Raw genomic sequence first — 27,372 nt, 5'->3', positions numbered from 1 at the left:
CCTGCCTTCTTCTGTTCCCCCAACAAAAGTCAAGTCCTGCTTTCAGAAGGAAACAATTCATTGTACCAGTATGTGTCTGTCTGGCACTGTCCTTGATTCTAATTCTGAGGAATGATCTGGATTCAGCTTTTCTTTAGAGACCAAACATCCTTGTACATGTGGAACATGAAAGATATTTAAAATATTTATATATATAATATATATATATATACTTTTATTATTCACCCGTTAACTCCATAATATGCCAATCACGAGCTAGGTTTCAGCAGTTACATTCCCTTGATCACGGCTGCATAAGGATGTGATTAATTGGAAAACAGGGAGACCAGAGACACGGCCAGAGGTGACATCACGCAGCCTACGCCATCGCAATACAATTGTCAAGTTCAGTGGCGGTTTGGTAAAGCCGGTTCGCTTCTGTTCCTTCCCTTTGCCAGGGATTCTCACGTTTGTGAAAATTAGACCAACAAGTGGTGGGGTTCCATTTCCTGGTTTGAATTCTCAGTGGCTTAATCCAGAATCTCACTGGCAACTGGTTACTGTAACACCAGCCCAACCTACGAGAGCCAACGGGGAGGGGCAGAATTCAGTTGACAGTTGTCCAAAGCCTCGCCCACTTCACCACCCCAGACCTGAAGTACCAAATGGCTGAGCCCACAGAATGCCCCCAGGCTGTGTAAGCAGACTCACAGTGAGCTGGTGCCCTCTGCACAAGGCTTTATATGTTTATTAGATCCTTCAAGGAATGCAACTCCAGTATCTTAAGGAACACTGGACACTAGGCCTCCCTCCAGCAGTCAGTTATTTTGTAACTGCTAACCACACCCATGGCCCTGGGCTGCCCTTTGGAGCTGGTGGAGGAAAGGCAGAGGAAGCGTCATGCTGGGATGTGGGCAGCAGCCCAGCAGAGGAAAAGGATCCTTAATACTCAAGACTCTAAGCTTGGGCAACTAGACTCGCACGGCTCCCTGAAACGCTCCCAAATGCCCTGCCCGCAGCCAGCTGCAGCAACTTACCTGGTGGGAAGAGAAGCTGGAGACAACCTTCCTGCTTCTGTGTGGCTCTGGAGCCCGTCCCCTCTGCCACCCTCACACCAGCTGCTGAAAGGGGAACACTGACCCTGCTAGTCTGGCCACTGGAGGACGGGACTTTTCAGGGGGCCAAGCACCAGTGAACAAGGGCCCAGACTGATGCTGGATCCCTGACCTATGACCCTGTCTCTGCTCCACCAACTCCCCGAGCTGGGAGGGCCCAGCTGGGTACACACCTTCTCTGCCCCCATGCTGGGGCACTTCCAATTGTAAAGATAATACTGCAGGTTGCCATCTCCTATGCCAAACTTGAGCTTCTCCAGGAAGGTTTTGTTTTCCATGAGATCCAGTGCATTGAACACGTCAAACCCTTTCTGCAGGGCGGCAGGGAGAAACAGGAACAGGTGAAGAGAGGTAAAAGCTGCCTCACCCTCCTGCCCTTTTCTATCCTATCAGAACCATCCCACAGGTGGCCATGAGAAAGATCTTCCTTCCGAAGTTCTGGCCGCCTCTGTGTTAAATAAATCCAAAGTCCAGCCTGCACCCTGCTCTCCAGTGACAGCTTTCAGAACACTCTGAGCACCACCCTACCTGGCCTCGCCTCAGTGTCGCTCCGAGCACTCTTGTAGACTCAGTGCCGAGGCCATTGCTATTGTTCCCTCTTAAACCTCCCTGAAACACTCTAGTAACTTCCACAGTCCTCTCTGGAGACCAAGCCCTGAACCCCTTCCTCTGAGAAGCTGGCACCTGTCAACACTTGCATTGCTCTCCCACTCCCAGGACACCCCAACTCTCAGGTCTCCCTGTGATTTCATGACACCTGATATGGTGCTTTGAGACTGTGGCAGAGACACTTCCTACATCTCACCACCTCAGTTAGAAGCTTTCATGGGCAGGGACTGGACTGTCCACCGTCTGGCCAGCCCACAGCGGGCTGGGCTCACTACAGGCAAAACCCATGTTGAAGACTGACTGAGAATGACCTCTCAGGTGCAAAAGATGCCTGGACCCCTCCCCCCATGCTCTATAGTCAGCAGCTCCAATGACTCACCACGACAGAGACCAATCTCCCCATTCCCATGCTGGGGAAGTCGTAAGGAGAACCCCTTTCCTCCCCGAGCAGGCCTGGCTATTCAGGCTCCTTGGCAGCGCCTCCCGTGAGAACGAAACTCACTGAAATAAATCAGGAGGAGTTCAATGCCTTCACGTCACGTGGATGCTCCTTGCTCCCGCCTAGTTTTGAGCTGCAGGGCCCCTCCGTAAGCGGAGCAGGAGGCCATGGAGGACTCCAAGCCCCCGGCCCATGGGCAGCTACCTCCCCTGAGCTACGCTCACCACCGCTGCACGGCCCCTGCCCCACAGATCTCCGAACCCTCCGGTCTGCTCACCATTTTGGCGAGAACAAGGGCGTCGCTCATGAGGTCTAGAAGAGGGGTCTGGGTGTGAACATTGTAGAAAGAATAAGCAGCCTTTAGACTCTTGTGGGTTGGATGGTTCATGATGGTGGAGGGAAGCGTATAAAAGCTCAAGAAGTCTGTCACCTCACCATTTGAATTCTGAAGAGAAGACAATAAAAGCAAGCAATGTCACGCAAGCACAGGAATCCTGTAATCTGGGAACAAAATGTACCACTTGCTCTCACACCACCCAAAGGCAACTCTGCCCCGCTAGACAAATGAGTGAAACAGCTGAAATAGGATATGCAGGGAGGAGAAAGTACACTGGCCAGGGGCACTCGAGGACAGAGCCAGGAGGAAAATCTAGGCTGGACTGTGGGCTGAACCTGACAGCTCTTTCCTGGCCTATGCATCACCATGGACTTCTTGAGGCTCACATTCCCCTAGATTGTGTCCCCGTTGCCTGGCCAGTACTACCTCAAGCTAGGACAGGCAGAGACTCGCAGGCTTACAAGACTAAGAAAGGCTTAGTTCTTTCTCTATGTCACCAGTGGTGACTGGGGTGGGAAGAGGGAGAAGGGTTCATGCAAAGTCCAGAGGATCATTTCAGCAAGTACAAGCTAGAGTGTCTCGTCCTTAGGGAGGACCAAGCTTGTATGGCCAAGGAAGTCTAAGGTAGCAATAGTCCTGTTAATCGGCTCTTTAGTCACCGAGCCCAGGAACCCTAGCCACTTAAGGGGAATGAATGCCTCTCTGAATGGTCAGAGACACGGAACGCCCTGCCCCACTCACCTCCACCACAAAAGTGTCAATGATATTCTCCTGGGGGTAGAACCAGTGCTCCACCTCCTCTTGGCTCATGACTGGCGTGAGGTGGAACTGCTTCAGGTACCTGGTGAGGAGCTGGTGCACTACTGGAATGTCCTTTTTTTCCATTGGTCGCAATCCAGCTGTCTTGGGGGACTGGAAGGAAAACAGACAACATCAGACGTGCTGACTGGGAGTGATCGGCTCCCTCTCAGGCCGCCGATACTTCACACTGTCCCCCTTCTTACCCGATCCTGCATCTGTCCACCCAGACCCTCAAGAGAGAATCCTTGGTCACCCTTGGCAACCCTTCCCTCCCACAGCTCATACCCACCCAGGCACAAGTCCTGCCTCTCTGGGATCTTTTGGCCCTTTCCCTCCTGGTTAAGGCTGTTGCTTCAATCTCTTATCCACATGGCCCAGGACATCTTCCTAAGAAACACAACCCACCATGCCCCTCCTTGTTCCAAACTTCCCAACACAGAGCATAAGACCTTCCGCCCCTGGACCAGTTGACTGTTCTGACTGTGCCTGTCTTTCTAAGCCCAGCGATTCTCAACAGGGGCAACTGTCCCCCAGAGGACATTTGACAATACTAGAAGACATTTTTGGTTGTCACTACTAGGGAGAGGGGTATCACTGACATCTAGTGGGTAGAAGCCAGGATTGCTGCTAAAACGTCCTACAATGCTCAGGATGTTCCCCATGACAAAAAATCACCCAGGGCGAAATGTGAACAGTGCCAAGACGGAGAGAAGCCCTGACCACCCCAGGATGTGCTGGGGTCAGCCCAGCCCAGTGTGGCTCCTGGGCCTCAGTGGCGCACCTCCCCCAAGCCCTCGCTACCTTCTCCCACTGAACTGAGATCTCCTACACTGGTCTCTCTCTGCAGACTCAGGGCCCCCACAGACAGGCTCCAGCCTGGGCACCGTGGAACCGCAGGCCCAGCACAGCTGCACTGGGCGCTTGCATTATCTGTCCACTTGGATACTGCTGCACCCGTAATGCCCCCAGCAGAATACTCGTGCAGGTTAACTTCAGAAGAAAAGCACCACCAAACTCCTGGGATTTAATTGCAAACCAGAATCCCACCCTACAGCTACTTTTCGGAAAAAAAAAAAAAAAAAAAAAAAAAAAAAAAAAAAAAAAAAAAAAAAAAAAAAAAAGCTTCAGTGAAATGAAGCCATGTGATGCTCTGCTGTAAATACTGGGGCTGAGAGATTATCTTCAAAGACTCATTCTGCAAAGGTGGGGTCAGCCAAAACTGAAAACAGGGTGGAGCTAACAGTTTATACACCTCAATAACTGCCTGATGCGGCTGCTCCCCAGGGCAGGAACTGCTTTTAAAACTGCAATTCCAGGACCTCTCGCCGCCAAAATTCCTCACTAATCCTGGTATCTCTAGAAACAATTTCTGATCTCGGAGTTTTCTACGTGGCAGCTCCCACAATGACACCTCAAATCTTGGTCTGAAAAAGCAGCCATGCTGGGGCTCTCACCCACAGGCCAGGAGCGCAGAGACGTTCTTCTGGCTGCTACACCACATGAAGAACACTCTCTGCCTGCCTAGAATTCAGGGCAAGTGTGTCGTAATAACAGAAAGTTGTCTTCTGGGGCAGTGTCTAACTGCGCTGCAGCAGTCTCTCAAAACAGGGCACTAATGACCCCAATCCAGTGGTGGATTAGCCTGATCCGAGGGTGATTAATCCAGTTTGGTGGCTGATGAGTCCAGGTGGGCAGCCTCTGATGAGAGGGTATCCACTGACTGTGACAATGCCTGGGAGAGCTCTGAGGAAAGAGAAGCAATCTTCAGATCCATTAGGATCCTGAGACCAAGTAAAGAACACGGAACATTAATTTTGTTGGAATACTTGGTAGACTGGCCCAGAACAGAAAACCAGCTCATTCCAGGCTACCCAGTTCTTCAATGGCAAACTCTGGACTGGGATTAGAAATCTGGGGTTTCCTCATAAGCCCAGCACATTCACCCTTTATCAGCAGTCCCCAACCTTTTTGGCACCAGGGACTGGTGGCTCCTGAGAATCTAACGACTGATGATCTGAGGTGGAGCTAAGGCAGTGATGCCAGCACTGGGAGTGGCTGCAAATACAGATGAAGCTTCACTTGCCCGCTGCTCATCTCCTGCTGTGCAGCCCAGGTAAAAGTCCGTGGCCCGGGGGTTGGGTAGCCCTGTTTACCTGACTTGGCAGAAGTAACAGCAGACACCCTATGGCTTATTTATACTGGGCTCTGGGATGTGTTGCAGCTCAGTAAGTGGATTCATCTTTCTATTTAGACTCACTATGCTAAAATTACAGAGGTGTTCTCTGAGCCTATCAACAGATGACAGAAGAGAAGCTAGCCCAGATGCAGGCACAGGAGAACTGAGAAAGTCAGACTAAAATAAAACCCTTGCTACGGACAACAGAAATAACAGAAATGGAAAGTCTAAGAATCTGGAAACTATAGGTTGAATCCCTTTTCTGATCCCTTCCCCCTACCCAAAGCCTTGTTCCTTTCCTGAGGGCCAGGCTCTCCTCAGCCTGTCTCTTGCCCCCTGCCCATCACCCCGGAGCACCACTGGCCTCTGGCAGTCGGTAGAGCTTCATGGTACGCTGCATGGTCATATTTCTGCTCAGGTGAGAGAACTTCACTTCAATCAGCTTCCGTGGGTTTAGGGACCGATGCCAATACCTGTGGGGACACAAATGTCCTGTCCTCAGAGGAGTCTGGCAAGTCCCATTAAGAGGACGATGGCATGGAGATGGCCAGCAGGTGGCGCGAGAGACACGTCGGGCCCCTCTTGAGCCTGTGGCACTGCCCTGCTCTCCAATCTCCCCTCAAAGAATTCAGAGTCGCCAGTGTTCTTCCTGGATTTTCTTTCTCCCTGTTTTTCTTTCTCAATTTCTTTCTTTCTTTTTTTTAGGTGAGGCAACCCTTGGTTGACCTCACAGATTGCAAGGACCTTGTCAGCTCACAATCCCTTATTTTTTATTTTATTTTTTATGCCTACAGCACCTGGTCTTCCTAGGTGGTCTTCCTAGGTGGTCTCCCATTCAAGTACTAACCAGGCCCGACCCTGCTTAGCTTCTGAGATCAGCCAGGATCGGGCTCGTTCAGAGTGGCATGGCTGTAGATTCTATCTCAATTTCAAAAGCAACTCCTGTTAAGCAGTTGCCTGGGAAGAGCACTCCTCACTCCTCACTGCTGCTATCAAGTCAACGGAAAAGACTTAAAGGTCTCTGCGTTTTTAACCTCCCCCCTCCTCTACTACCACATTTGCCTAGTGTTTTTCTTTTGACGTTCTTGAGGCACAGGCTGTGATTATTTCAAACAATTTTCTGAGGCAGAGGCTGTCCTTGGGTCATGCAAGGATCAGACATGCCCTCTTTGGCCCACACAATATTCAAAACAAAATTAAGCCAACCATTTAAAACGTTCAGATATTTACCACAAAAACCCAGACTTAAGCTTGTCCTTATAAAAACTAAAACAAAATCCTTTGTTTCCAAATGGCAGGAATGAACAGGAGCTGAGAATGGCTAACCCCTTGGACAGGGCACGCACCGTCCAGTCTGCCGTTCCCATAACCTCCCCCTTTGCTTATCCATGCTCCCTACCTGGCTCCCGTGGGTGCCCACCACTCATCTCATCAGACACTAGAGAAGCAAGAGGCTCTCGGGCACGCACTGGGCTGAGGGGGAGCTGGGGCACAGTGACACACACAGCTCCTCCACTAGAACGGGCACACCAGTCCTGGGGCCTCGCAGGAAGAGCTGATACCTGCAGGTGCCGACAGGCTTTGGTAACACCACCCCGGCGGTGTAAACGGCTTGGAAAATGCCCTCCAGGTGAACCCTCCGGGTTATCTCACGGATCAGGACTGGAGCCACTCTCTTGGAACGCAGCTTTTTGTGGACGCACAAGAAGTTGATCTCTACCATCTTCTTCTCTCTGAAAAGGAAAAAACAAAAAAACAAAAAAACAGTGACGAGGCTTTTAACCGGAAGGTAATCCCTGCGAGCATGGGCAGCCACCCCATAGGGACCGGGGCCCTCAGCACAGGCGTGTGTTCTGCTACGACCTGTGCTGGGCAGTCGGTACTTGGACTCCTTCCCACTGCTCTGCTCCACCAGGCAAGGAGCGCTCTCTTCTCAACACAGACTCAACTTCCAAAGGTGAGTGGGACTCCAGCAAACTGCTTTATTTGAAGGCACTGCCAGTGCCTCCCTGATGAATCTGCACTGGCAGGCTGGGGGAGTCCTGCCTTTAGCAGACAGGAAACTTCAGAGTAAGTCAGGGGTTATTCTAGGATTGCAAGGGTTTCGACTCCAACAAGAATCCCCGGGCTGTAAGTCCAGAAGACTGTGGCAGATGGTTCTGACATTTCCAGCGAGAATGAACAACAGAGCTCGAAGGCCTCGTGACTATCTGGATGTGAGTCACACTGGCTCGGGCCCATTTCTGAAACTGCTCAAGTGCACCAACATGTGCAAGTTCAAATGCTGAGCTCCTGCAGGTAGTGCACCGGCCCAGGTCCCGGACACGAGAACAGTAACAATTTAGAGCAAAACAGGTAGTTCTTATTATGAATTTCTATTCCCAGGGCTCGAGTTCCCTCCCTTCGTGGGCTCTTCCCTTTCTTCTGTAGAAGGTGTGTGTACCTTGTTATCTTCCCTCCCTTTCAGACCAAGTAGCATGGTGGGGATATGGCGGGTGGCGCTGGTGCTTACGTGTCATAGATGTGGATGTTTGCTGGGATGGCGCTGATGAACCCAACCAGTTTCCGACTTGAGACCACTCGAACCCCACAGTGCCACTGGGGGAGCCAGCCAGGCGGCCGGAGAGCCCTAGAAGAGACAAGGGCTGCGGCTGCGGTGCCTTGCCAGTGCGTGAGGCAGGCTGTTTGGGCTCTGGAGCAGAGTTTGGGTCTAACCTCATGCTACCACCTTCCTGAGGGTTCACAGCTAAATTTTCTTTAGGGCCAAATCCTCCTGGATACAAATGGAATTGAGCCATAGCCACTTCTTGCTGCTCAGCCCACTTGGCCTACTTACCCACCCAATCCAAGGCTGTCATACTGGGGATTTTATACCCGATCCAATTTCTTCGTGCTCACTCACTCTGACAGCTCATGCCAGAGGTCTGGCCTCCTTGGCTCCGAGTCCAGTGGGTCCCGTGGTTGGAAGCCGACTGTGGAGCCCCTGGAGCTCTGGAATCCACCTGCCCTCCAGGTCCCATCACTGCCCTCTCTGCTTGCCCATTCTTCCCTTCCCTCCTCCATCAGGCAGCCCCTCTAAACTCAGCCTCATGCCTTCGCCTTCCTGGATATTAAATGTGGCCCAGCATGGTAGATGGCTCAGCCAGGCAAGGCCATTTTCATACACTGAGCGTGCTCAGGAACTGGATAGAAAAATGACTCTTCTTTTCTTTTACATCTTAGAAGCTCTCATCCCCCCATCCCTTCTTACATAAAGTCACCATACAATAGACGAGTCTTTCCTCTGAGTACAGTGTCTCCCTCACCCAGTCATTTTATCTTAAATAAGGTTTCAATTCTAAACTCCACCGGAAGCAAGTCTCCTTCAGATGCAGGAACCGAGAGATCACACACGAACTTGCCATTCAAAGGCTGGCTCAGCGGGGATGAAAAATCTGATGCCCTGCGGAGGTTCTGCTCTCTGCCTTGCCCCAGAACCATAAGAAAGCCCTTACGACTCACCATAAAAGAAATTCTGGGGAATAATCAAATCGGAACATGTTGTCATCATCTTCCACATAATTCTCATTCAGGAGGGTGTATAATTCTTTCAGCTGTAGAGAAATATGGAGCTGCCTTAGAGCTTTCTGCCAGATAGGGGACAACTCCAATACCCTGGGGCTCCAAGCTTTTCAGAAGGACAAGGCAAACTACCAGAAACGTAGTTTAAACTCACTTTAATCTCACAAATTCTTTCTATCCCAGGCATGGCAGGGACTCTTTGGGAACAAGCACCCTAGTTGTAATAGGAAACTGAGCCACCAATGGGTAGAGTGGCAGACTTCAAGTACATAACGTGGTAGAAGACCAAGAATATCATCCAACTAATCAACCACTCCATTGTTGAGACAAAGGAATGAATGAATGGATGAACAAGAAAAATAAAAGCATGCAAAAAGGATATCTGCCTTGGAAAGCCACAGAAGTTGCCTCTCTACCTGCCAGAGAAGCCAAGTGCTATTTTTGTGGAGTCTTGGGCAGGCCCCAGAGGCAACAGACACGGGGTAAGCTCAGACCTGTTAGGCCCAGCTCTTAAAAAAGTCCTTGAAGAAGGCTTGCATAGAAGCTGTCTCCGTGTGGCTGCAGGGCTCCCTGTGACAGTAATGCCCAGTCCACACCTGTGGCCTGCCTGGGCCTACTCACCACACCACGATCCCCCAGGTCCAAGGCATCCCAAGTGAAGCCCTGGGGCAGGGTGTAGGGCTCCTGGCGGATGTTGTCCTTGTCAGGCTCCACGGGCCCGTGAGTGTTCACCACTTCTCCTAGAAGAAGAGCACAGCCATGAGCCTCACCCCCTGCCTCTTCCTGAAGGGCAGGAAAAGGCAGCACTCAGCTCAAAAATCAACCAGAGCAAATTCCTCCTGTCCCCAGGAGCCCCTCATCTGTAGAACACTCTGTGCTTGGCAAATGCAGACCATCTCTCTAGCTACTACTTGGCCTCTAACTGAGGGCCAATTCATGGCAAATCTTCAGAACAATCACTGGGATCCAAGGTGGTTGGTTTTTTGAAAATCATTTTACATCTCCCTCTGGTTACTGAATGACAAACATTTATCTTAACTAATTTGGCTTCCCGCCTCCTGGATGGTGTAAAGAGTGCTGTCACAGCCCTGGCCCAGGCCCATCAACCTGGAGGATCCATGAGGAGTTGCAACAAGGCTGCTTTTGTGTCAACAGCAACAACAATGCACTGGGCTCACTCCTGAACCAGATGATGGCATCTAGGCGCCAGGCTGGATCTTGGCCCTGCCAGCCTTAGCTCTCAGCAATGCGGGCCAGTTAACTGCTGCTGCCAACTCGGGCCTTTGGTGTTTACAGAGTCCAGCGAGCGCCTTTAGGCTGAATCACTGAGTCCACACAATGCTGCTGGGAAGTTAGGCTCTGACACAACATCCCACCCTGGACAGACACCCCTCTTCTGTGGATTATGTGGGGGGTACTTGGGGTACTCAGAAGACACAGCCTTGATTCCCACCCACAGCCAAACCAGGCTCATTTGATAACTTTAGACAAATCAACCACTTAATTTTGACTGTTGGAGTTATTTAGTTTCTATAATTCAGAGCTTGTTCACATTCACACTTGGAAGAATGCAACATTTAATACATTTTAAAAACAAGTCTCCAGAACAGAACCACTCAGTACACTGCTTGCTCCTAGCATAAGGCTCTGTACACACTAGGCACTCAGTTCATGCTTTTACTGACTGTCAGACTCCTGGCCCAGATAGATCATTCTAATGTATAACCTCTAAACTCTCCCAGTAAAAGAGCTGTGCAGCAGGTATAGCAGAAATGGCAACATCTGGCTATGAGCTGTGGATGATGCCATCAGGACTGACCACCTAACTCTTTCACAGAACACATTTACTGAACAACAGTGCAGCAGACATTGTACACAAGGACAGGGGTCCCCAATCCTCGGGCTGAGGACTGATACCAGTCCATGGCCTATTAGGAACGAGGCCACAGAGCAGGAGGTGAGCAGCAGGCAAGCGAGCGAAGCTTCATCTGTGTTTGCAGCCGGTCCCCAGCACTAGTATCACCACCTCAGCTCCACCTCAGATCATCAGGCATTAAATTCTCATAGGAGCACCAGTCCCTGGTGCCAAAAAGGTTAGGGCCATTGCACTAGGATATAGCCAGGAAAAGACAAGGTCCCTGTCCCCACAAGATGCACCATTTTCTGGGAAAACATTCAAGAAATGAGACATTACCAACATGCTAAGGGTCACAAACTGGAAAGTGCAGGTGACAACAGGGACACATAGCATGGAAGTACCCGACTACCTCCTATTTACAATCTGACTCCCCAACAGGTTTGCTTGGGAGAGAGGTGATATTTTTCTTCCCTAGTTTAGAAACTGGCATTTTGATTTATTCATAAAGTAGCCCTTGTGAATTAGTTTAATATAAGTCCATCTGCTTCTAAGTCACTGCCATGTACAATTTTTAGAGCCTAAAAAGCCAAGGGCCAGACCCTTGGAAAATACCAAAGAGTTCTATTCTTGTCCTGTCTAGGTGGTAGTTGATTTTCCCTTATATTGAATTTATACCTTTTCCAAAGTACTTTTAACCTCAGAACGTTATTATTATTATTTTTTCCTAAATGACTTCCATGGACGAGATACTGGTCATCTCCCTCACTGTACAGTCACGCACCACACAACAGTAAGGATATGTTATGTGAAATGCATTGACAGGCGACGTCATCATTAGGTGAACACAGAGTGCACTCACACAACCTCGTGGTCTAGTCTAGTCCACACCCAGGCTCTATGGTCGAGCCTTCTGTTCCAACCCTGTATAGCATGTGACTGTACAAAACACCAGATGAAATCAAGCACAAAAGAAAATGATGCAATCAAGACATGAAGTAAACACAAGATGTATGAGGCTGTTGCCAGTGTAATGACATACTGTTTTATAGCAAACTTTGTTTCCATAAGTAGAAAGAGTACACTCTAAAATAATGATACATAGTAAATATATAAATCCGTAACATTGTCATTTATTGTCATTATCAAATATTATGTACTGTACGTAACTGTATGTGCAAACTAGCAGTGCAGGTTTGCTAATACCAGCATCAATGTTGCTAGGCGATAGAAATTTTTCAGCTCCATTATGTCTTACGTGACCACCACTGTATATGTGGTGTCAACGATTGAAATAGTATGTGGCACATACTGTATTACAATAATCTCAAGGCCAAATCTTTTGTTTAGGCTAGTTACTAGGTCCTGCAGCCAACAAGCATTTCTATTCATTCCTTCGCCACTTGTTCATGAAATCTTAGAATGCGCCAGTTCTGTGGCAACAGCTAGTGAATGAAATAGGCAACTTTTAAAAAGTAAAATGACATGATCTGAAAAGGGAGATCAAATGTTTGAGAGCACACAGAACTGTTATACAGCCTAAAACATTTGCTGTTTGGAAGGCCTTTCAATGGTAAATTTAGGATGATTTTAAACTTCTAAAGAATTCTAGGTCTCTTTGGTGGAATACAATCTAATTATAACTCTCCCAATAAAGTGGGGAGTACTGTAAACAAAGTACACTTGATATGCTTGAGTTTTACAATCATTAGCCCCATTTAAGTGGAAAAAATGAAGGCAAGAAATCACACGACTATAAGGATACTCGACATAGAATGAGGGTGGCGCCTCAGGCACGTGGACGAGCTGATGCCTGTAATGTGGTACTTTCTATGGGCTGACTCTCAGAAACAAAAGAATCCTTCACTTGGACTTGACTGGCCGTGGACCTGAAAGGCAGACTGGTCAGATGCTCAGAGACCACTCTTCCAAAGAGCCTCACACCACACACTGCATAGAAGCCACGTCCAGAAGAAACAGCACTGAGTCTTGCTGCGCCTTCTGAGCACATCAGGGCTCCTGCGAGCACCTGTGTGGCTTTCTCAGGAGCTTCTGAAAATAAAACTGCAGCGCTTTCTATACTTACAGGTAGAGAAATTGAGGCAAATAACAAAGAATAATTGGACTGAAGAGGAACAGAAGCCCATTGCCTAATTCACCTCATCCCCAGGTTCCCACTGTCTATGAAGAATGGAGCTAAGTTACCCATTTGCAAATCCCTAATAAAAAAATAAAATCAAACCAAAACCCCAAAAACCCATCTGACTGGACCACGACCTCTGACAGTCACCACAAAATGCCTCTCTGGGCATTTCATTCAGAGGCAGAATATGTGGCTCTCTGAGTTCTTCCTGTTCTCAGAGTTGTGTGTGGCTGTGGCGGGGGCAGAGTGGGAGGTGGGGGAGAGTGGTCACTGGGACTGGTTACTAGGAATGCCCTTGGAAGAGGATGTGACCCAAAGCCTCCCTGGAGTGTTTAGCCATGTGAGCTTGGGACCTGGGTGACCCGGACAGCCCGACAGACAAGGTGGATGGGTTGGGACAGTGTTCTGGAATAGTGCCGGCCTGCCGTTTCATGACTCACAACTGTCTAGGCAGTGCTTTGCTTTCTATCCACCGTAGGGGCACACCTCAGCTTACTTCTGGATTGTGACTAAGTTATCCAGGAACTACATCTGTTCCAGAGCAGAGCTTCTGAAACTTTCGAAGTGGACACAAATCCCCTGAAAGTTCTGATTCCGCAGGTCTGAAGTGGGGCCTGAGATGCTGCAATTCTACAAGCTCTTAAGCGAGGCCCATTCTGCTGGTCGGAGAACAACACTTCAAGCTGTTTGGCTCTGTACTACATACTCCCTACCCCTGGAGCAGACGAATCTCCTTGGGCACAGCTGTCCCTCTTCCCTCACCAGTCCTTGGCCCTGCCCTGCCCTCCTCCTCTGCACCAAACACACTGTCAAGCCGAACTGTGTTCTGGAGGGGAGCAGTAACACGAACAACCTGAAGGTCACTGACATTTGGTGTTGGAACATATTTTCTTCAACATACTCACTTTCCCAGTCACAAAGAAAATAGGAGTTGGGCTATCAATGAGCCCAGAATCACGATGCAACTGCTCCAGAAACTTTTTGTCAACAGCAACTCTCTTAAGTTAGCCATCAAGGTTAGCTGTGGCTTGTTCTCAGCAGGCATCTCTAACTCTGCTATATCTAGTCTCTTCTGGAACTCTTTCGGATTTTCTGCCTGTCCCACCCTTTAAGAATTCATTGTAGTTTTTTTAAGGGGTGCCAGCCAAACCTGCATATGGTATTCCAGATGCTGAACCATCACTGTTAAGCAAAATGTCAAATTATTTCGCATTTAGTAAGCGTGCACTGGCAAGAGACAAGGGGAAGAGGCTGGGGACTTGGCCCATTCCAGGATTATGCATTTGCCCAGATAAACAAGGCAGTCTCTCTATAAAAATCTATGTGGGAAGCCAGACTCACGGGCAGACATCCCCACTCATCAAGTGCCAGTGCACTGTTTTTCTTTGTAGATTCATACTGGATGATGATGAACTTTGAAGAACCATTATTTATTCTCAGTGTGTGTTACGGTGCAATGATGAAGTCCCTGAACAATAATCTTTTCTGTACTGCATTTTAAAGACTATCCTCTCAAAATAACCACCGAGGAACTCCGGGACGTATTGCTCTCTCCCACAAATTCAGTGTGGAACCCTTAGCATGGCTAAGGCACATACGCCCCTTGCCTTCCCTGCCCTTGCCTGAGGAAGAAAGCATATACATACCCAGTTTGGGGACGGGCTGTGTGTCCCAGAACTGGTAGCTTCGCTTGCTAGCCTCCTCCATTGTTTTGGCAGGTCCCTGACCCACTGAAAATAGTTCAATGGCCTTCTGTATTTCCTGGATCCTCTCTGCTGGCAAAGAGTTCATCTGAATGAGACAAAGTTAGGGAGAGAAAAGGCCCATTATGTTAATAAGCACTTTTGATTAATTGCAGGTTCAAGAGTTAAAGGTACAACTCAAAGAAGGGGTGTGGTTCCTGCCCTAATCCCAGAGGTTACATATCATATGACAACTGGAAAAAGTTATTGATGATGAGCAATCTGGTGGGTGGGTACTTCCTACAGGATTTCTCCCCGTTTTTGTGATGTTCGATGGTAAAAGTAATACATGCTCAGTGTAAAATTCCAAACAGTGCAGAAATGTATAATATGTATAGAAAGTAAAAATCCAACAATCCCATCCCTCAAATACCATCCTTGTCAGCAACAATCATAATTTGGGAGGTAGACTGAGAAGAGGCAAATATAATTTCAGACTTTTTTACATGCAAGTTCCAAACACACACAATTTCAAAAACTAAAATTGGATCGTATAGTATTATTCCACAAACTGCTCTTCTTTAAACGCTATGTCTTAAAGATCTTTCTATGTGGCTGAAGAGACTTGCCCATTCTAACAACTGAGTCCACTGTGTGTATGGATCACAGTGAATTTAGACAACCCCCTACCAATGTGCATTTTGGTGGTTTTGTTCTTCAGTGTTACAAACAATGCTATAATGAACTTTCTTGTACATCTATTTTTGTTTACTGGGATATGTATTTTTGCAGGATAAAGTCTGAGAAAGGAGGCTTCCTGAGTCAAAGGATATGCACATTTCAAATTATAATGTATACTGTCAACTTGCTCTCTAAAGAGTATCAGTTAATAACCCAATGAAGAATGCATGAGAGCATGCGTTTCTCCACTCTCATCATTCGATTTACCAAATCTTAATATCTGCCAATTTAGGAGAAAAAAATATACATATTGCTCTCATTTTCATTTCTTTCATTGAGTTTAACCATCTTTTCATACACTGATTGAACATTTATATTTTTTCTTTGTAAACTGCCTACTCATTTCATTATTTTAAATGGACTGATTCACATATTACAAATATTTTCTCAGTTTATTATTTGTTTTGACTTTTACAGAGAAATTCGAATTTGTCAATTTTTCTTTATGGCTTCTGGGTCTTATGTCAGGCTTATGATTATAAAAATAACCATAATTTCTTCTACTTTACTATGTTTTTCCTTCATTTAGATTGTAAAGGAAAGGAAGACTATAAATCAATATGTTTACATTGCTTATTCCTGGGAGGTAGGACTATAAGTGATTCTAGTTTTAGTTTTCTTCCTCTTGCTGGTTTTTTCTAAATTCTCTTCAATAAACAGCACCACTCTCATAGAAGAAAATGGAAGGGCTATGTAAATGGTATTTTGTTAAAATTTTCTAATTTCGGACTGAACCATTTTGATATAGGCTTGAGCTCAAATACTCACCCCCAGACAAACAAACAAAAATCCTCAAAGCCAAAGCATGAGCTTGGGCTGGAATTCCTGATTGAAAGACTAAAGTAAGCCAACTCTCTCATCTTTAAAATGGGAAGACCCCTACCTACCCTGAAAGGATGTAGAAGGTTTGGGGTTAATTTAAATGAAGTGCCTAGTGAGAACCTAGCCAACATGGTGGTCAATAACGATGGGTTTTTTTTTAATAGTGAGCTTGATATTGAAAATACTAAAACATTACTTGAAGCCATTTCTCAATATGATAGATTTGAGTCGGAGCATACCATTTGAAGGATACAGCAAAGTATGGGTAGACTGAGACCGGATTTCTGCGAGGCTTATAAGCTGTTTTGGAGGCAATTCTAAAAGAGGAATTATGGATATGTTTTGAGCTTCCCCAGGGCCTACTTTAAAGAGGATAGCACTTTACTGAAATAAAAGGTTTTTCTTTTTTTAAAATGTTGTTTTATTTACGAAACAAAACCAACCTTACCCACACTCCGGGTTTCATGTCAGTGTGTCAGTCCCAGGTCCTAAGCTCTAGGCCAGTAGTTCTCAACTAGTGGAACTCAGAAATTGACTCTGGGACTCAGAGTTTTCATTTCAATGACTGCGGCATTAAGAGAATGTTTGCAATATATAAAGGTCTGCCTTAAAAAGGACAGGGCTTATATTCCCACAGTGGTGGAGACTTAAGATAGAAAAGGCTGAGAACCGCTGCTCTAGGCGACAGTGGCTAGCACAACGTAGTATCCAGCACCTCGCACAGCATCGCACGTAATTATGTACCTGTGCACTCTGAGGGGACACCAATGTCTAACCAGCTGTGTCTTTTACGGCTTGATAGCAGATTCATCTAGTCTAGGGCAGCGGAGGGCAGCCCAGGGATCCAACTCCTCCATCTTGAAGTAACAGCAGTGGAGACTGTTAATCTAAATTGTTCCTATACATTTACCCCGAAACTCTGTCTTCTGAAAAAGTGACTCTTGGTCACAAGAAAACAGAGCCTCCTTGTTACCTTCACAGGCTGATCCTGGGCTGAATCTGTCTCGCTGCCTTTCTCTTTCTTCTTTTTTTGTTTCTTTTTCTTCTTTTTGGCTCCAGTGTCATTGGCTGGACTCAAACCACTGTAAGACAAGTAAATACTGATGCAGGGTTTTTAAAAAATCATCTGTTTTGGGCTACACGGACAAAGAGCTTTCTGTAGAGCCAGACCTTCCCTTAATCAAGCCTGTTGGCTTCAGAAGCAGACTAGAGAATCCAGGTTCCCAGAAGGGGCATTTAGAAGACACCAGAAAACACAGCTCTCCCAACTCCCACCAGCTCCCAGGAAGGGAGCACTGGACAAGGAATGCCCTACTTGTTTGAAAGGAACTTTTCTATTCTTGCTTTTATTTTATGTGTTATTTTCTTTAGATTGCCAGGTTCCTGGCACCAAAGGCAAATGATAATTATTAACAGGGCATTCATACCACCAATACATGCTTAGCATCCTGAATTTAAAAGGATGACAACCCAAAATGGTCTTTATGGCAACCCTTCCTCACCCCACTCCCACCCTCCCAATGCATTATTAGGTTTTAATGAGTTTCTCCAGCTGACTCTAAAGCACAAAGCAGTATTGGAAAGGGAAGAAGGAAGGTGGAAAAAAGGCAGTTTAAAGTTGCTGTGCTCTATATCCAAAATAGTCAATCAGGAGAAATGCCAAAATCAGTCCTGCAGGATCGAGGACTGCTGTCGTAGGCTCAGACTGGGTGATCAACACAGGCAAAACCCAGCACAACAGTGAAACATCCAGCCACTCCTGACACTAAGAGATTACACGAAACGTGTGTGTGTGTGTGTGTGTGTGTGTGTGTGTGAATATGGTAATAGGGACTTCCACAAGCTGCTTTTCCTCTGCATGACACACCCAATGAATGCAGCAAAAAGTTTCTTAGCCACATTTCTACAATCTCTCATCATTTTCTGTATTGTCTCTCAATATCTTTATTGAGACACATATCATATATTATACTGGGTTTGACATTTTCCATTCATTAGCTCCCAAATGTTTCCCCCCAATTCTTGTTGATTTTAGGATAATAATTTGATTCCGGGTTTCCTTCATTTTAATGATGAATTTTAAGGTTCATCTTGTAGCCTGCTTTCATAATTATTGTTGTTGTTGGTTTCTGCCATGTCTAAATTGATACTGGCATTGTCAGTCTGGGAGCAATTTCTGATATCACTCTGCTATACTCCCTGGAATTCTTCCATTAAAAAGTCAAAATTAGGAGTCCAATCTGAGAGTACAGTAAACCCTAATCTGCAGGATCAGCTAAACTCAGCGTATTGTTTTACCTGTATATTCTAGATAATCAATTTTCAAAGAATAAAACAGTCAAATGCATTTTCCATACCATTATGGCAAATATCATTTAAGCTTTATTTTATAATTCAGAAAGCCTTCAGGGTCTTACACGTGTTGGGGTTATTATGAATATCAATTCTCTCATAGCAAGTGGTATGTGTTGGGAGGAGGCAATCTGTAACCACATGCTGCCATTTCCTGCTGTAGAATATCTTCAGACTAATCTCTTCCTGGTCCGGGTAGGAGCATTCACATCCAGACTTCGTGACCTTACACATGGACTAAAGTTACCTCTAGCCTGTACTGGATCTTCCTGACTTCACAATCTTTCTGCAACATCTTGAACTCTATACAGCTATGGGACTCACCTCTGTGAAAATGACTTTCTTCATGTCCCTTCCATGCCTGAAAGTGACAGCAGCTTCTTAGCCTGGAAGAGATCAAACCCGACTTTTCCCTAGGCCCATGACACTCAGTTCCCATCTAGCTCACCCATCCAGCTGTGCCTGCACCCATCTGGCTAGGCCTCTCATCAGGTTCCTCACGCAGAGACTGTGAAGTCAGGGAGGTCCAGTCAAGGCTGGAGGTCACTTTAGTCCAAACGTAAGGTCATGAAGTCCAGACACAAGTGCACCCCCTAGGTATTATATTAATGAGACACGGAAGGCATAATATGGAAAGATGACCGCTAATAAGGTAAACGCCTTAAAACCGATGCTCAGCAAAACCGCCAAGGCCATGGCAAAGAACTGGAACCATAAAGTCATTTATGGCCAGAAGATAATTTTTTTTCTCTTAATAACTCAATTTTGTTATCACGTGCAGGCCCGTTTGCAGCCTATGACAACTCTATGTGGGTTTCTTATTCTAGAGATAGTCTCACTCCAGTCTGAGGATTATACGCAGCATCATAAGGTTTAAAAACTAGCGATGTTAGGAGACAACCAGTGCTCCGCTGTTGATACAATTTATAAATCCTTATTCATTTCAGCTTATGGAATGAATTCTCTGGTCCCTGTATATGAATTACCATAAGAATTGTTTATACAATTCTATAGAAAAAAAAATTTTTTAAGCCATGGTAAAGAATTGCTACATAGTAACCAATTGGTTACTTACTAAATATAATTTCACCTAAAGAAAACAGAAGAAATTACTTCCTCCTACTTTAGACATCTTTACAAGTATGCAAAATCACTAAAAAACTACCTTCCTGCCTTTGCTCTCACTACTCAGTAGAGACACTTCTGTGTAGCCTTCTCCTCAAGGACTCCTTTTTTATAGAAGGACTTTGGGCTGAACTTTTGTTCTGTTTTATGATTAATACAAGTGCCTGGCAAACTCCAAGACGCAAACTAAAACCACAGAGCTAATTTCATTTTCCTTGTATCGGCTTGAATTTGCACATGTAGCTACTGAGCAACAATCCTGTTTCAACTTGTACATCAAGCATACAGAGACAGCTGAAGAACAAAGGGGAGCTTAAAAAAGTCATTTTTACTGAGCTACCAGGTACTGAGCCACATCCAAGAGAAGACATTATCAGCTCTCCACGGTATTATAAGTCAACACCCCAAACAGGAAGACAACTGACTCAGAGAAGAGACTTCCAAGGAGCCCACCCACTAGGGGCAGCTTTCCAGGTGATTACGACTGTTCATAAGAAGCAAGTTCAGAGGCCTTGAGAGTAGGTCTTCAAGAAGCATCCTAGGAAGCCAATACTATTTCACTCAAGAATGGCCTCCATTTAGATTTGGGGAGAACCAAACCAGAGGACCCCACAGAAGCCAGGGCTAGTCTTTCTCTAAGACTTTAGCACTGTTTTGAAAGGGACCTGAAGTCCATACCCACTGGGTAGGGGTCCCCGTCGTGCTGGGATTCTGCAAATTCAAAGAGAAATCTCTTAAGTTCTCTAAGCCTGCCAGTCACCATCATATACTCCAAAGAGACCGGCCAGAACCTTGGAATACTGCAAGCCAAAGTCTAACTCTGGTTCATTTCATGCCAAAATAATGAACAGAGAATTAGAGAAATTTGCCTTCTTTCTTGGGAGGGGGGTGCGGTGTGTGCCTGCAATGGAATGGGAGTTCACATAAAAAAATTGAATTTTATATTCTAAAGTAAAGTTGATCGACCCAAGTCATTAATGAATAACCTAGCAAATATGGGATGAATTAACAGAATGATAGACCCAGAAACAGGAAAGAAAAGCAATCAAGAAATGTCATTTTTTTCACAAAGGCCAAAATATTCTAATTTCAAACGTGTAAGAAATCTTATGGATGCTCTGTTAGAAAGTCAGGGCAGGGGGAGGAGATGAAAAATGAACCCCAGGACTTATATCTAGAAACAGAATGCAGAGTCAGAGAACATGGGTGGGCGGGAGGAAAGGGCGAGCTGAGAGATGAGCAACGGGAGCAGCAAACTTCCAGATGACATGAGCCGCCGGTGAGGGTCTGTATGTGGGCCTCCCCTCAGTTCCACTGGGTGACAGAATTCACTCAACGGCGTGTGGCTGAGGAACAGAAAGCTGTTATTGTGCGCGCTAAACAACCAGAGCTGGAAGGAATCTCTGGGCTAGCTGGCTTAACCTGTTGTTCACAGAAGCAGAAACCAAGGCCCAGGCAAGGTGGTTCATCAACTAACCAACAAGTACCCTGTGACAAGCCACCAATCTCCAAAGACTTAGCCGATTCCTCCCCCAACACCAGAGTCTCATTCCCTGTTGAGAATTTACCCGAGAATCTCTAAAGCCAAAAAGAACAGTTTGATCACACTGGGCCTTAAAATAAATTTTTCTGTATCAGAGGAGCAGGTGTTAAAGGCAATGAGGAGAGTTAGCCATGTTCTATCCAGAAAGCCTCCCTCCTCTGCCCATTCTAGCTCTCCTTGATGTCTAAAATTACGATCTCTCAAACAATGTAATGCTTTATATATAATAATGTGCTGCTTCCTGGCTTCCCAATGACATTAAAAATTTCCTACGTATAGGGACCACATCTTAAACAGCTGTTTCCCACAGCACACAGTGAAGAGTTCAACAAATATGTGCTTGACTAATGCTTCCCAGGCATAATAGACTAAAATAAAACTCCGAAAAGCTAGAGGGTCAGAAAATATCTTCAGTAATATTTCCATAGGACAGCTGTGCTAATAGTCTATGCACGCAGAGCACATGCTGTGCTCCTTAAGGCCACTGATTAAGATTTTAAATTACCAACTTTATTATTTGTTGTCTTCTCCCTCCTTAGGACCTATTCCTTTAAGAGTGACAACAACAAAAAGCTCCAGTATAACTACAAATGATTCCCATGTCTTAAACACAGACTACAGGTTTAGTTTTGATTATAAAATCAACAGAAAGAAAGAGTTCAGAAAATAAAATTTACAACTTTTGGTCACTTGTTTTCCACCTCTAAAAACTGAAAGTTAATTCTTTGGGCTAAAATTCAAAATTTCCAGGGAAACTTAGTAAATAAATCCTAGTCTATAATATCCTTTTGATTTCACTTTTAGACATAAAAAAATCCTTGTGCAGATCAATTTACTCATGATTTATGAAACATTCACCAGCAATCTTATTAGTACTCAGAAGGCCCAAAGAGGGGTGAATGACATGGCATTTACATGGGAGCCCAGGTAGAGACCACATGGCATGAATCAGCATTAGCTGCCTATCCTCTGTACTGCTGTGCCTGCAGGATCACTTAATGCAATACCCCAAACTGCAAATTTCCACCAATCAGTTATTTACATAAAAAACTGCTTGCAAATCCTAAATGACAGAAAAAATGAAAACACTTTAGTAAGAACAAAAAGATACTGTAGGAGGCCTGTAAAAAGGACAGCAGGTTGTGGGAAGGAATTACAAAAGATTGCTTTTACGTTTACCCTCTGCCCTCCCTGAGATAGTCAGCCAGTTTTGAGAGTGAACAAGCCAATTCCTGTCATGGAGGAAAACGGGTTTTTTAGGGGTCATAAAAGCTCTGACATACTCAATAGTTTGAAATGGGAATGAGACAGAGGTGTAAATTCCACATCCTCTAGGTTGGTTTGGTGGGCTAGACTTTAACCTAACAACTCCAAAGTCAAATCAAATGCTGTTCAGAGACCATTTTCGGCAATTTTCTGAGCAATGAATGACTCAATGCTGGCAGCAATTTCACACACTAGAATGACCTCTAGAAAGATACTGGTCTATCAAGGAGAGTTTAAAAAGGCCAGTCACCTCCATCACCAACTGGATTTCTAGTTAGGGAAAGGCCATGGGTTACTAAATGAATCCAAAAACTGGACTCACACTCCCAGAGAGTCAGGATGTAGAAGTCAATGCAGTAGGGAAAAGAAAAATCCAGTAAGTTTAGAATGTGTCCTTCAGGGTGTCAAAAGGAGAGGTGGAGATGCAAATCCCAAGCCTCATTACAAAAGCTAAATCAGTTACAAGTGAAGTCAAGCTGAGATAATCCATGCAAAGGGCTTAGCACAGTGCCCAACACATTGTAACAGCCAGAGATAACATTTACTGAACACTTAACAGTGAATCCTCCTCAGCTGCCTCTCAAAGTTAACAGCAGTAGAAAAATTTTTGAAGCAAGGACTGATCCTGTCAAAGAATTTTAGTTTCTTCCTTCCTTCCTTTCTTTCCTTTTTTTTTTTTTTTTTTTTTTTGGTGCTCTCAATTGAAAACACCATGTTTTGTGTGCCTTAACTGCAACAATCCAAAGAGTACCTTCCTCGAGGAACTAGAAGAGAGGCTTGTAGGGTAGAGATTTCAAATAAAAGGTTAGAGAGGGAGCATTCAAGAAGCATCATCCTAAAGTTATGAAATCTACAAAATCTATGGTCCCAAAATCTACAAACTCCACAGCGAAAGAGTTAACTGTAGACTTAATAAAGCTGGAAAATCTTTGAGTGAGCACATTAAACAATGTGAAAAATCAGCAAAACTGGTTTGCCATGAGCAGCAGTCTCCCTGAAATAGGCTCTCATTTACTTTTCATTTCTTCTGCTTTCCAGTCTCTTCTCTTTGAAGCAGCTCTTGATTAGTTTCTTTTTAATTGCCACTTAATTGGGAAATAAAATTAGAATACTTATTTGATATCAGTGATGAGGTTTCTCTTTTCATTTCTGCTTTGATCTAGTTTTGAAAAACCAAAAGCTGAAGGGAGAAATTAAGAACTAAAAAGATTTCTTCTTTCCAAGAGCTAGATGCAGCTATAAACCACCAAGTAAATATGGAAAGAACCATTCTTGGAGAATGTGAAGAACACAAAAGCAAGTAAGGAGAGCCTATGGAATTCCTTTCAAAAAGACCTTTCTTTTAAGTTTTTTCATAAGCGATAATATCTCATGATTAAGAAGAGAGGAAAACTTATAGGAACCCATCTTAACCTGTCCCCAGAGTAAGAAAACAGGGCAGAAAAGAGACATTCCTTATCAAAAGGGTCTTGACTAACGGCTTACCAGCATCTCAGTGGTATCGATGACATTGCAAAATAAATTCCGAAAGAATCCTAGGAACAAAAGTTAAATTTTTTTCCTGTTCTAGAACACCCAGGTAAACTTTACTTGCTTGGTATCTCAAAATTCAAATCAGCCAGCTAATAAGGTTTCTTCTGTAGTGATATTTCTGGGGAAAGCCTTTCACTAAAAACAAGCAGATTAAACCATATTGATGAATTATGAACTGCAAAAGGATGCAGCATAAAGATACCTTAGTGTGACTCTCCTCTCAATTGCTCAGGGTAACTTATGTCAGGCAAGTAACTGGGGTAAAAATGCTGCCTTCCTTTCCTCTGTTCAGTAGATATTTAAAAAAAAAGAATAGCTGATAGAAAAACACATATATATACACACACATAGATACATATACTACATACGTATGCATGTACACGTGTTTATATGCACATATAAAATTTGTACTCACCAAATGTTTAATTATGGAAGAAACACATGACAAGTCAAGAACTAAACTTATACACAAAGAAACTTAAGAAACTAGCAGAACTGTACTTCCTATGGTTCCAGTGCATGAATGTAGCTCATTTCATTAGTGTAAAGAGCACTGTGAGCCCATCTTGAAAGAAAGGTCTGAGAAAAGAAGGGTTAGTTTGAACTATCATAAACTAATTGCATATCATACTTTAGAATCATTATCATTAAAAGGAACAATTCCCCTTATATAACTTCAAAAACATTCTAAATATAAGTAAAGACAAGAAAATTTTCAATAAGCCAAAAAGCAGTGGAAAGCTTCCACAGAAAATTGGAGGATCCTTGATTTCTGTACGTATTTCACAAAAACTATAGCAAAGCTTACAATGAGACTTATTTGGGGGAAAGAAAATATATATTTAAGAAAAATCTGACATCCTTCCTCTCAGTGAAGAGAAATGAAACTCCACTAACATTGGGCTAAGAACTTTAATCATTCACTCATGCAGCAAATATTCATTAATGCTAAGTGTGAGGCATCTCAAAAGACATGAACCCTGTTCTCAGGCACCTTACCTTACAGTCACGTGAGGCAGGGAATGGACACAGGTCATTTAACTACTGTTATGATAAAAGCTACAAAAAACATGGTATATGATAAGGGCAGGGAGGCAAACTGGGGGAAGGAGGACATAGAAGATTTGAAGTAAGGAGCGAAGAAGAAGACAGAACTCCAGATGTCATCTTATTTAATCCCTACAACTGGAGATAAAGTAACTTTCCCAGTGTCACAAGACAATATAAAGCGTCAGAACCAGGCTTTGAACCCAGGCTTGAATAACTCCAGAGTCTATGCTTTTCTCACTGTGCCATACAGATTCTGCCCAAATCCATTTCCTCTGACAATTAATGCTAAAATGTTGACTCTACCTCAGAATCAAAATACCAGAACTAGACTCTGCCCCCCAGGCTGGGTTCTCCGTTTTTCACCAGCCATCTACTAATTTATTTATTATAAAGACCTCTAGATTCAGGATGCTAACAAACTTAATCTGTATACCTGGACCATAACCATGAACAAAAACAACAACCACCAAAAAAAAAAAAAAATCAAAGTTTTTTTTTTTTTTAAGTTACCATTTTGTTGTACTATAAATGAAACATAGAACTTTCTGCCAAGCAGTTTTGCAACATGATTCACAGATTATAGGGAACAATACCAATTAAAGACCTATAGACTCTGGTCAGGGCAACAGTTTAGCAAAGAAAAAGAAAAGTAACTACACAGAGAGCAAAGAAGCAGCTATACTTTCACTTCTGAAATGACTTCTAATTCAACAACTCTCATCTATGATTGAGATCTCTACTCAGTAGGGCTGCACTTTCCCTTCTTCCTGTTTCTCCTGTTTCCTCTTTCTCAGTGCTTTCATTTTTTGGAATCTCAAACGTCGTCAAAATAAGGCTTTCATTACATTAGATCTGTTGTGAGTTATGGCAAAAGAACACAATTTTATACACCCAGATCTGACAAGCTTCCTTTTCCTTTATATTTCTTGTCATTTTCAATGCTGATTGAAGAACATAAAAGCCAAGTCTTTTAACGTAAAGATTCATCACAGGCACATTACAAACCATTTAAATAATCCTATACTCTCCCATCTCTATGAGGTAGCAGAATTTATTTTAAAGTTTATCCAAAGACTTCGAACCTTTTACCTTTATCTCCAGGACTACCATCAATACTGCAAATGACAAGATGACTATAAAAAATCAGATCACAGGCTTGGTCAAAGTTATATATCCAAAACTGACTCTCATGACTTTCCTTTACAGATACAGATAGGGAGAGTGAGTGTCAGCCACTGTAACACTATGAAGAAAGAGGAATGACAGGCTTACAAGAATGAAAACTCATTTGGAAATAGAACTCAACATTCAAATGCCTAATGCATTTCCTCTGCCCGAGGAACAATACTTACTAGTAAGCAAGATCCGAAAGTACAGGGCATGCAATATTAAACCCACCTCCAAACACTGACCAAGAAGGACCATCACTCAACATCTTGAAGCTTGAGGCTACTTCTCGCAAAGTTAACAGAGCAAAGATGCTGGAAGACCTAATTATATATTGTTCAGGAAACGTATGGATTATTTGGAGCAATGGACACCATATACATCAAAACATTATACAGTAATTACGTAGGGTTTATAAGGTGTTTATATTTTGAGATTCTCTGGTAGTGACATTTTACAACATAATTATGGTTTGTATAGCCTGGTGAATTTCCTCATTGAAGCGAAATGTTTTATCATTCGTTTATTGCTAATCACGTTGTTCATACAACACCACTAACAACGTCCCCTTTGAACTTTAGTGTTATATTGGCCGTGTTGTGCCATCGAAAACCATTGTCCAACAAGCTCTTCCCCCCGGAAGCGCCTGAAGCACACGAGTGTGGAACGTTACACAGAAGAACTTTATAATAAAAGTACTGAATGTCTCCGGCTCTTAATATACTGAGCACCCACCCCGGTAAATGACAAAGACAGCAACCAATCGCCAGGCAGGACTCCAACATCTCAGCCAATAAGAATTTGGGGGTGGGGTTACGCTAAGCTCCCGGTGACTTCCCCGCACCCCAGAGACCCAGGTTGTAGGAGACTGGATGGGAATTGGACTCCGAGGATCTTGTTACCCCCGGTTGTAGCTGTTGTCCTCCTCGTTCTCGCAATCGCTGCAGTGCTCATGGCCGTTTCCGTTCCCTTCCATCATGTGCGGCCGCGGAGGTGCCGGCGACTTCACTGCTGTCTCACTCTCGTCCGCCATCTTGAGTTACAAGAGCCGGCCTCCGCGCCTCGTTACATGGGGG

The 27,372-nt window shown here is 44.6% G+C and overlaps 1 protein-coding gene and 1 pseudogene across 3 annotated transcripts; both read right to left on the bottom strand.

Annotated features, from left to right (window-relative positions):
• Positions 1-190: 190 nt before the first annotated feature.
• NMT1 (N-myristoyltransferase 1) lies at positions 191-27,372 on the bottom strand. 3 transcript variants are annotated; one of them, XM_015588025.2, is made up of 13 exons: positions 27,199-27,328; positions 18,937-18,998; positions 17,234-17,342; positions 14,662-14,806; positions 9,639-9,757; positions 8,958-9,049; positions 7,969-8,085; positions 7,019-7,189; positions 5,821-5,929; positions 3,221-3,391; positions 2,420-2,587; positions 1,268-1,405; positions 193-557 (listed from the first exon to the last, which is right to left on the bottom strand). In XM_015588025.2, exons 4-13 carry the CDS (start codon positions 14,804-14,806, stop codon positions 537-539), a joined length of 1,251 nt encoding a protein of 416 aa, XP_015443511.1. In that variant the 5' UTR covers positions 17,234-17,342; positions 18,937-18,998; positions 27,199-27,328; the 3' UTR covers positions 193-536. The 3 variants fall into 3 exon arrangements, with proteins under 3 accessions (XP_006910206.1, XP_015443511.1, XP_024901402.1); XM_006910144.3 differs by lacking the exon at positions 18,937-18,998 and having other exon boundaries at positions 191-557; positions 27,199-27,369; XM_025045634.1 differs by lacking the exon at positions 18,937-18,998 and having other exon boundaries at positions 17,234-17,360; positions 27,199-27,372.
• Positions 6,242-6,373, bottom strand: LOC112478458 (annotated as a pseudogene).

Source organism: Pteropus alecto, unplaced genomic scaffold (genome assembly GCF_000325575.1).
Source record: "Pteropus alecto unplaced genomic scaffold, ASM32557v1 scaffold313, whole genome shotgun sequence".
In the NCBI taxonomy this organism is placed as follows: domain Eukaryota; kingdom Metazoa; phylum Chordata; class Mammalia; order Chiroptera; family Pteropodidae; genus Pteropus; species Pteropus alecto.
This window is presented reverse-complemented; position numbering and strand designations above follow the sequence as displayed.

Bases quoted from the DNA above. Each gene is read 5' to 3' on its own strand.
- NMT1 (XM_025045634.1), bottom strand. From the start codon at position 27,329: ATGGCGGACGAGAGTGAGACAGCAGTGAAGTCGCCGGCACCTCCGCGG. The intron at 14,807-17,233 runs GTAACAAGGAGG...TGTCTCATTCAG, and splicing joins CCCAGGATCAGCCTGTGAAG to ATGAACTCTTTGCCAGCAGA. The intron at 3,392-5,820 runs GCCAGTGGTGCT...TTTTCCTTCCAG, and splicing joins AGCTCTACCGACTGCCAGAG to TCCCCCAAGACAGCTGGATT.